The sequence below is a fragment of the Gossypium raimondii genome, chromosome 12 (genome assembly GCF_025698545.1).
Source record: "Gossypium raimondii isolate GPD5lz chromosome 12, ASM2569854v1, whole genome shotgun sequence".
Lineage (NCBI taxonomy): Eukaryota > Viridiplantae > Streptophyta > Magnoliopsida > Malvales > Malvaceae > Gossypium > Gossypium raimondii.
In genome coordinates, this window is record NC_068576.1 from 27,045,178 (window position 1) to 27,056,125 (window position 10,948).

Sequence of the window (10,948 nt, forward strand, 5' to 3'; positions counted from 1 at the left end):
TCAAAAAAATTATGTAAATATAATACAAACACATAAATAAAAATTCTTGAATTTTTCTAAATGTAACGTAGAAAAATAATTTAAATACAAGGTAACAATATAAAATAATCATGATATGAATATAAAATTCATATTAATTTATAATAAATATATAATACTTCAAAAATAAAAACAATGATAAACTTTTTTTAAAAATTTTCTATCCTTTTCTCTTTATTTTTACTCATTCAAACTATTAATTTTTTCGATTTAATTATATATATAATCCTTGCTTGTGATTTAATTATACATGCAATCGAAAATCACATAGAGTCAGGATTGATTGATGCATGTGTTTTATTTTACTCACTTAGTGACAGGATAGAAATGAACCTAAAACAAAAATTATTTAAAAGATATCTAACACAAATTCAAAAATAAATAAATAAAAAGAAAAAGAAAAGAAAGAGTCTCGACTAAAATAATCTAAACCTACTGATTTCGGCGTCTAATCCCAATATTTTGGATTTCTTTTTAAAGAAGAAGGATACAAATTGAAAATAGTAGGAAGAGGCGACAGATGTTGGGAATTCTCTCATGCCGCGCCTCTCACTAAGTCTGTCTCCTCATTTGCAGATTTCTTCAACCGATCAGCTGCCTTTTCGACCTACAAAACCCATGCATTTGTTATTATTTCCTACACATCAAATGAAATGCTTTATTCTTAAAATGGTTAAACTTGTTAGTCCCCAGAATTTGAAATTTGGTCCATATACTTTAAAAGTTAAAAATTCAATCCTCTTACCTTTTCAATTTAAAAATCTTAGTCCAATCATTAGTAATTTCTGTCAAAATTTGTCAATTTAACATATGTCTTATCATATGAAAACAGCCTAATCAAAATTCTAAATTGATAAATTTTGACATAAAATACTTAAAAGTTCTAATGACTGGACTGATATTTCTAAATAAAAAAGCAGGAAGACTTAATTTTTTACTTTTTATATAGAGGACTAAATCTCAAATTTTGTCAAAATATAAAGACTAATAACATAGTTAACCGTTTAAAATTGATTATATGATTTGCTGATAGGACGTTGGACTTTTAATTTTAATGACTCCTAACTAAAAAATATTGCTTTAATTTTTCCCAAGAGGTGGTATCAATCACTAAATTAAATGTAAATCATTGTTGATTAGATTGTTTAGGGCAAAGTTAAAATACCTCCTTGTTCCAATTGGTTGTGGCAGTGAGAACAACAAGAGTTGCTGTTTGTAGGAGGACACCAATAATCATACCCCACCAAATTCCCTGAACAAGTTCGAAGTTGTATACCCAATTTATTGTTAATAGGACCAAAAAAAGAAATTATATGAGATTTGGAGAGAATGGGAAAATCATCAACTTACCGCTACTCCTAAACTAGTTTTGAAGCCAAGAACACATCCAATTGGGAGACCAATAATGTAGTATGTTGCCAGGTTTACATAAGCCACAATTGCTTGCCATCCACTCCCTATTGCCACACCTGAAATTCCATAACAAAAACCCGTAAATAACCACACATTTTCCCTTTTTTGGTACAAAAGATGTTTTAGTTTTGGGATAAAAGGAGTTGCAGATGGTTCGAATCCTAGACTTGTTGGATGATCATCTTTATATGCAACTGTATGAATGAATAGACTAGGTGTTGAGGGGGGTCGCTCTTGAACCCTCCATGGAGGTATTGTTCTCAAGGTGCCTATGTTTGGATATCTCCGGATTTTTGTTTCCCGACTCCAAGGAGGGCCCAAAAGGGCTCACGAAGTTTGGAAGCACCTCGCCACCAATGAAATGTTTAGCGTTTGACCTTGGTAGGGTTCGAACCCATGCCCTTAAAGAGTCTTAGTGAGTAAGAACGCTACTTAAACATTTTCTTAATGGACCAGGCACTTCCACTAAACTCCATAAAACCCGTTTTGGGCTCTATGCAGAGTCGAAAGACAAAAACCCAAAGCTAAAATTGAGCATAGACATCCGAGGAACAATACTTCTATTGAGGGTCTGAGATCAGCTGAGAGAACAAACTCCCCTCAACACTATGCATACGGTCCCAATAACTTTTTTTTGGAAGAAAATGTTGGGTTTGGTGTGTTTGATGAATGATTACCTGAGAGTATAGGCTGAATGCCATTTAGGAAAACAGAGATGGCAAGCAGTGGAGTCAAGTCTGAAACTGCTTCTATAACCTCAGAATCACTTGTAAATGCTTTGCTCAATCCAACTCGGAATATCAAAACAATTGCACTGAATACAATACTTATCAATATGCTTGTCCCGTTCACTACAAACACTGAAAATTTTGCTACCCTTGGATGGCCTGCCCCTAGCTCATTACTCACTCGAACACTGCCAATGCCCATTCACCTTTTTCAGTCACCATACACAATGTTTATCTATTCCCAAAAGTAGGTTAACATACCTGGCAGCTGCACTCAGGCCTAGCATAAATTGCATGTCCCAGTTCAAATAATTCATGCTGAAAAATATGAACCATATCAGCAATTTTGCTTTACTTGAAAAGGAAGCAAACAAGAGGGGCATAGCGGTTTACCAAATTGAAATGGAGTCCAATGCAATGGTTGGATTAGAAAGGAGTCCCGATATAAGCACTAATCCTTGGTTGTACCAAATCTCCAAACTAAATAAAGCTAAAATCAGATGAAGAAAAAATTTAAAAGACACAAAGTGCATTGTAGTCAAAAGCTAGCATACCAAAGCATAACAGCAGAAGCTACAGTGAGTTTGAAATAAGGCCAAATTCCAGTGAAGGCTCTAAAGGATAAGCCACTCCAAGTCTCTTTGCAAGAAGGGCTAAGAACAATATAAAGTCCATTTATAATAACAAGAAACCACCAAGAGAGGCTGAGAGTAAGAGCAGCACCAAGTAGGCCACAGCCCAAGACATTGACAACAAGCCAGGTGAGAAGAATGTGCACCAAAAATACCCCAATCGACATTAATGCCAAAGGGTTCACTATGTTCTGTGCTTGTAAGAACCTCTGCATGGGACAGCTTATGGCGAATGCATAAATTTGAGGGATGAGACCTCGAGAAAAGACTTGACCTTGTTGAGCTATGCTTTCGGTTTGACCTATTGCTTGAAGAACATCACCAGAGAACCAATACAGAAATGTTAAAAGAACTGCAGCTCCTAAGTGCAATATGATTGCTCTTTGGCAAATGATTCCCATTGCTGAATATTGCTTTGCTCCATAGGCCTGTCCACATACTGTTTGTACTGCACTCGCCATGCCTAACTGTAAGGAATCCCAAGTGGCAACACAGTTAAGGATGATCAATATAAGATGGAACTAAAAAGGGAAAAAGAAGAAGAAGAATACCATAATCCCATAAGCAAGACCTTGAATACCAACACTAGCAATAGAAGCACCGGCAAGTTCTAAAGCACCTAGATGTCCAGTGAACATTAAGGTAACAAAGCTGAGCATGTAATTGAAAATGGAAAGAACAATAGAAGAACCAGATAGAAGCCAAAGAAGCCTGGACTCCCATGCTACAAGCCTTGGCCACCATCGAAGGGCAATCGGTCTGTGCTGTAAAAACTCTTCGATTGCAACGGATGACAAATCGGGTATCCGAGAATGGGAGTCGAGACCCAGCAGCAATGGTTGATACTCAGAAGCTGCTGAACCCATTGTGAGATCACAGCAACTACGTGGAGAATCTAGTTAAATTGTTCCGTTTTTTTTTGGAGGGTCCAAGTTTGACGGTTTGAAACATAATCCAATATATTTAAACTGGTTGTTCCATAGCATTTGGTAGCTAACAACCATTCTCTTACGATAGATGAAAAGAGAATGGTAGATAAAGCTAACAATTTTTCTCACCTAATTAATTTGGAGTCAGCTGAAGAAGTGCAGGTATAGCCAATGTTCTCATAGATGAATTCAACATTTTAATTTCATTTATACTATACATTGGAAAAAGAAGTCCCTAAGGGATTAATTAAGACACATATTTGAAATTGTCAAAAAAAAAACCCTCATATTTGAAAATGTGAAAATTATTTATTATTATTTTAAAAATATACAATTAAAAACATTGTTGTTCGATTAAAAAATTGATATACTTTTAATGAAAACATTAAAAATAAGATGAAAATATTTAAACCCTGTTTGTAGAATTGAAAATTTTCAATTGCCAATATATATTGATTAGTATTTTGGTAAATTGACTTTGCATTATCGAGCAAAGATTAAAATTGTTATGTGTCTTTTTTAAAATATTTTATTATACTTTAAAAACACTTATCAATTTCTAACGTCACTTGTGGAGCTTAAAAACTACCATAACAGTATACCCTAAATAATTATTTAATTAAAAATTTTAAATTCCGGGGATTCGGGAAATAATTCTAGTATATTACGAAAGTTTAGTAGAAGTTCTGATTCCTCCTTGGTGTTTCCGTTGCCTCCTGTGTTAGGTGGCCCACACGACCGCACGTTCACCTAATTTTGATGGTTAAAATATGGTGTTATCCTTGTACTTCGACAGATTTTAAGATTTAGTCCTTGCACTTAAAAAGCTAAATTTTAAGTTTTCCTATTTTTATTTAAAAATCTCAATCCAATTATTAAAACTGTAAGTATTTTTTTGTTAAAAGTTGTCAACTTGAAATTCTGATTAAGATGTCATCATATAACGTTGCATATGATTGAAAAGAAATAAAAATGATAAACTGATAAATTTTGACAAAAACTACCAAAAACAATAAGAGTGTGTTTGGTTCGCTGTATTGGATTAGAGGTGTATTGGGATTAGAGGTGTATTGGATTAGAGGTGTAATAGCTAATCCACTGTTTGGTTGAATGTAATGGAATAGAGGCGTAATAGTAATCTTATGTTTGGTTGAATGGAATAGAGGTGTAATAGCATAATGGAAAAAACTAAAATGACTAGAATACCCTTAGCATAAAATTGTTTTGGTAAATGATTATTGTTATTGTTATTTAAATTTTAATAAGATTATTATTATCAGTAATAAATATTTTAATCATATTTAAACATAATTATAATTAAATATATTTTAATTAAAATATATAATTTAATAAAATTCTTATAATTAGCGTAAAATTGTTTTGGTAAATGATTATTGTTAATGTTATTTAAATTTTAATAAGATTATTATTATCAGTAATAAATATTTTAATCATATTTAAACATAATTATTATTAAATATATTTTAATTAAAATATATAATTTAATAAAATTCTTATAATTAGCGAAATTTGTTATTGTTATTTAAATTTTAATAAGATTATTAATATCAATAATAAATAATTTAATCATATTTAAACATAATTATTATTAAATACATTATAATTTTGGTATATAATTTAATAAAATTCTTAATAATTCATATTCTTATATGAATTTACTCAAATCATAATATATGATACTAAATGAAAATTTGAAATAATTAATATTAAATATATTTTAATTAAAATATATGATTTAATACAATTTAAAATAATTATTATTAAATATAATTTCATAAAATGTTCTTATGAATTTATAAAAATAAAATATAACTTGAGAATTATTTTTGCATAAACATAATTAACTTATACTAAGAAAAGTTAGATGAAAATGAAATTGTACATCATAATCCATATGTTATATAGTTTTACAACATCAAAAGTTTGAACATTGATATTTAATGGTGAGAAAGAAATCTTGACCCATTCCAATCGGCAAATGAAGGTAAACTAAAGAAAACGATCATTTGATTTGGATGATCGGAATTTTACTCAAAGCATCATACCGATCGATCGGTTAAACCTTCAATTGACCATAAGGTGAATATAAATTTGAAGCTTTTCTTCATCTTCTTCTTCGACTTCATTGAACTACCACCTCGGAGGCAATACTCCTACTGATTTTATCGCCAACGGCCTGGATTTTTTCCCCCAACAAGGTGGCAGCCTCCTCAAATGAAGAATACACATCATCACGAGCATCAGATTTCTTCTTTCTCTTGTTTGAAGATGAGGAACCCCCTTGGTCTCTATCTCCTCGCGGATCCGTACCAGAAACATCCATGTCGTCTAAAGAGACGTCAGCTTCGCAGTCATAGAATGTGTTTCTCTCTTCATTCATATCAAATGTGCGTTCATCCTCAGCATGTATTTCTTCAAGAACATCAGCAGCTGTTTGAGCGTCTTTCCCAGTCGCCCGATCTCTTGCGTATATGGCAGTAAGCTGGTTGTAGTAAGGGAAAGAACGATGTCCGAATCGAGAGGCTTTTTGTGACTCTAAAAAACGAGGAAATCATATTAGTCCATGTGTTTTGTGAAAAACAAATAAATACTTGAAATACATTTTACCTTAACATAGGATTCTAAATCGCATCTTCAAGAACAACGAGTCGCTTATGCTCGTCCCAACCAAAAGCCGTTGTTGTTCTGACCATTAAACATGTCGTAGACGACTGACCATTCCCTTTTTAGGCACCTAATCCGAGATTCAATATTTGGTCTCGCCTTCAACATTGCTCTTGGTAAAGCCTTTTCTAGCATTTTCTCTAGCTCGTTCAAATAACCGCTTTGAACCCGGTATCGAGATTAAATGTTCCTACATTGTGCAGATCCACCATGCAAGAAACCAAGGTCGCATCCTCTTCTGGAACCCATTTTCTTTTGCTTCCTCGAGAAGCTTGAGAAGAAGCACCCGTTGGTGGAACACCTGACATATTGTTCTTAAGAAAAAAAAACAAATACACATTATTTACTATTTTGAATATCATGAATCAAAAGGTGAACAGTTTATATATATTATATCGGTAGTTCAATACTAAATTTAAATTTATAACACATGCTGAATGAAAAGATAATTAAATTATAATTCAACAAAGTTTAGTACAATACAGAATTGTAATTAAAGACCACCAAAGTTTAATAAACTAGATACATAAAATAACATCAACAAATCAATTCAAACTCAAATTGTCCCTAAACCTAACTAATTTCTAGATGCTTGCCATTCATCGAACATTTGGTTGGCTAGTTCCATCCTCCAAGTAGCCCAAGCATCCGATGGATGAATATTTGTGATATTCGGTTCATCGTCATCCACCACATTAGTAGGTAATCCTTCTCCCACCTCCGCTTCAATGGGATCAATACTCATATGGGTTCGAATAAAATTATGGAGCAAACAACATGCAATAATAATTCTATTGTGCACCTTACAGGATAAAACGATGGACTCCTAAGTATTCCCCATCTAAGTTTTAATAAGCCAAAGCATCTTTCAATGACATTACGTGCTGAGGCATGTTTCATATTAAAAAACTCTTGCGGAGAACTTGGCTGATAACCCTGACGCCACTCGTTCAGATGATATCGTCCTCTAAATGGTGCAAGAAATCCTCACAATTTGTGTATCCAAGATCAACTAGATAATAACAACCTATAAAATAAATTGGCTAAAAATGATTAATTCAACAAACAAAGTTTGATCTTAATGAATAATTCAAATTCCTCTAACTATACATCGTACCATGAGGAACTTTTAGTCCATGTCTTCTACTAATGGCATCTCAAGCACCCGTCCATCGGCAATGAACCTTCCCAACCAGAAGAACATAAACAAATTGCATCTCGGTGTACAAACACCTAGCATATTTGTTGCTATGTCACCTTTTCGGGTGCGATATCTAGGTTTATCAACTGTTGGCACCCTAATCTTGATGTGGGTTCCATCAAGAGCACCTAAGCAATTCTATATCACATGATATAAAACATTGAGTTAGAACACTATGATTAATCATATTAGTCAACTAAATATATTGTACAAGCTATATATAAAACTCAGTCTAATACCTTAAGCCATTTCCACCTTGTGTCAGAAGAATCGCCTGTAACTGGGTCCGACTTTTTAAATAAGACATCTTGTAAGCGTATGACAGCATTTAAAACATTATGAAATGCTCTGCTTACAGTTTCCCCGGACCTCCTAAAGTGATGCTTGATAACTCGATTTTTTAGGTGATGGGAGATGATATGTAAAAACATTGCTACTTGCTCATCAACAAGCATGAACCTTGACGACTTCAATCCCCCTATCGATTCTAACATCTCACATAGTTTAAAAAAGGCAGCTCTATTCATCCGTACTTGTTCAATACAAGTCTCGTCACTAGCATATACAAGCCTCTTCACATAATCCCGTTGTGCATAAAAATCTACGGTATAGGACCTAATCCTTGGTCTATAAGTATGTAGGCTAAGGCTGGCACCCATTCTAAATAAGAACCAAATCGCGATTCTACAGATTTCCAACCAAATTGTCAATGCAGCACCGATTCTTTTACGCCTCACACTTTGTACAATTAAGGGCAGACGAGCCATTACTGCACCATATTAAAATTAGAACTCAGTATCAATCCCCTCACACTTTAGAGTAGCAAATTTTTTAAAATAAATATCGTATAAGATATCTTTTAGATAATTCATTAAATTTTTGTTGAGATGTTGTTAATCTTCAGTAAGATTTTATCAATTTTAATTTTTAGAACATTTTCTCCGTTGATGGAACAAAAACATGAGTAATTAACATTAAGCGCATTTGAAAAAGGAACAAACTCTTTATGAATAATTATGTCAATTGAGTGTCATTTTATAATTTGATAATTTATTAAAATAATATTATAATCAATTTGAATTAAATAAGGAATTTGAATATTATTAATTTAATAACAATTACATAAGCATCGAAATTGGAACTTGAGAGAATAACATCTATGTTCATATATTTACGTATGACAACTAATATCCATATTACAACAAAAATTTAAAAAATTTAAAAAATTTAAAAATTTAGAAGAGTAGAGATGATGTTAGCATAATGGATGGGTGCAGAAGAAATTAAATAAGGGGAATGAATGGGTAATGTGAAGAAGATGTGACTTGAAGAGAGGAAAATAGAAGGAATCAAATTTCAAGAATGATTGGATTTGGTTGACAAACTTTTCTAACATTTCCAACATTTTTACATCACCACAAGATTTTGTCCCCAAATTTATGCTTTGCTTATCTCTCTTATTAATCTATGTTGGATCATATGTAAACACGTCCTTTTTCAATCAAATCTGCAATTTCAATTTCTTTAGTAAAACATCTATCCAATTTTATTATAAAAATTCAAATCAAAAAAATATCCTAAATGATGCATAAACTCGAACGACTTATTTCTAAAACGACATATTATACAAAAAAGAACATAAACAAATTTGGTGTCCTCCTAACTGTGATGCTTTTGAACCGAGAGGAGGTGGAAGCGACAAAATGAGTAAGCAACAGCCTAGCCGAAGCTACAACCCAATATTCCCTGGTCGCAAAATTTAGATAAATAACAACAAAAGTTGAAAACCACCTTCATTACCATAAAGTAAGCTGCATATTTAGGAAAAGGATCCATTCATCTGAAATCTTCTTATGTTTCACGCTAGTTTTATAGGCTACTCATGAACCACATGATAAAAGAATGCGAAAAATTCACCAAAATCATGCAAATAATCTCAGTAACAGTATAAAAAATCAAATAATTTAATTGCAAAAAAACTTACAGTGACTCAGTGAATACAAGAGGCTCAGTGAATACAAGTGGCCGGAGGCGAAGCAAGCAAGGGAGGTTAGGACTGCACCATATTAAAACAAAAATACAATTTCAATAATAAAAATAGAAGAAGAAAAAGCGTAGAAATTGTAGCATGAATTACTTCTTCAACTATGTTTAGAAAAATTATAAATAAGGACATACATTCTTAGTAAAAATACAATTTCGATATCCAGTTCAGCTAGCAATTATAAAGCATTCTCACAGCCGAAACAATGTCCAGAAATGTAAAAACAACACCATTATAGATTTTTCATTTTTGATCGTGATCAACAGATATACACGCCACTTTTGGGCATCTACTGCTCCTTACTCGTAAATAAAATCGGAGTGGCATTCAAAAGGTGTTTTGAAGGGCCTTTCAAAGGTTTGCCAAAGCTTGTTCTTAGCACCAAGATTTAATTAAGTACATTTCTAAAATAAAAAGTGGTTAAAGAGTTTCAATAGTTGATAGTACACAAATGAGTCCTATCTATACATAATCGAAGGCTTTTTCATGGGTTGTGATTGCCATTATAATTTCATAATGAAATAACCATAGGAATCACATCCATGAAAACTACATGGGATTCAATTCTTATTTTCTTTCTCTTGCTTTGCAATCCAGTTCGAGAACTCCGTCTTGTTGATTCCACACTTGGCAAAAGGCTCTCATTTATTTCTTTAAATCTTAGATCAAGCCTTTTCAATCCATCACCAAGCCAAGATTACCTAACAATAGTATTTTAACCACAAAACCCAATTGCATTAAATAAGATACTTTTCACAACCCTATCGACAGTTTACGTAAGTAATTTTTCTTGACCACTAAGCAACCAAATTCACACCAAAGCGTCGATACTTTAAACTCACAAAACAATATTAACCATCCCCAAAGCCTCCAACAAAACACACCCCACTACTGTTCTACCTCAATATTATTTCCAAATTTCTCAACCAAGATCTCTGTTTTAGTATCACTTTCTTCCACTATGATTCCCCCCTTTCAATTCTCTCATCATCTATTCATCTCAGTTAACTACATAATAGCAGCAGACTGCCAAAGTTTGGTCTACTATAGCTACCCAATAAATATTACAATCATATTTAAAATACATTAGCCACCCCCTTTTTTTTTCTTCTTTCTCTCCTATGTGATGCATGTTATATAGTTTTATGTGTGTCAGTGTCGCATTCTGCAGTCAATTTCTAATTCTTTACCCTCGTCTGTGATCTAGCAGCTGCTTACCTAGCCTTCCCCCCCACCCTAGGGGAACTAACCCATTATCTTAAAAGTAATGAACCCCT

General features: G+C 32.9%; 1 protein-coding gene across 1 annotated transcript; it reads right to left on the reverse strand.

The window, feature by feature from the left end:
- Positions 1-318: 318 nt before the first annotated feature.
- Positions 319-3,755, reverse strand: LOC105763603 (protein DETOXIFICATION 41). The gene is made up of 8 exons (XM_012581868.2): positions 3,364-3,755; positions 2,735-3,279; positions 2,574-2,660; positions 2,442-2,498; positions 2,130-2,368; positions 1,390-1,508; positions 1,205-1,291; positions 319-646 (listed from the first exon to the last, which is right to left on the reverse strand). The coding sequence occupies exons 1-8, from the start codon at positions 3,676-3,678 to the stop codon at positions 575-577; spliced, it is 1,521 nt and encodes a 506-aa protein (XP_012437322.1). The 5' UTR covers positions 3,679-3,755; the 3' UTR covers positions 319-574.
- Between the last annotated feature and the right edge of the window lie 7,193 nt (positions 3,756-10,948).

Excerpts from the sequence above, each read along its gene's own strand:
- LOC105763603 (XM_012581868.2), bottom strand. The coding sequence starts at position 3,678 with ATGGGTTCAGCAGCTTCTGAGTATCAACCATTGCTGCTGGGTCTCGAC. Across the intron at positions 2,369-2,441 it reads GGCCTGAGTGCAGCTGCCAG|TGTTCGAGTGAGTAATGAGC; the intron begins GTATGTTAACCT and ends GGGCATTGGCAG. Across the intron at positions 1,509-2,129 it reads CATTCAGCCTATACTCTCAG|GTGTGGCAATAGGGAGTGGA; the intron begins GTAATCATTCAT and ends ATGGAATTTCAG.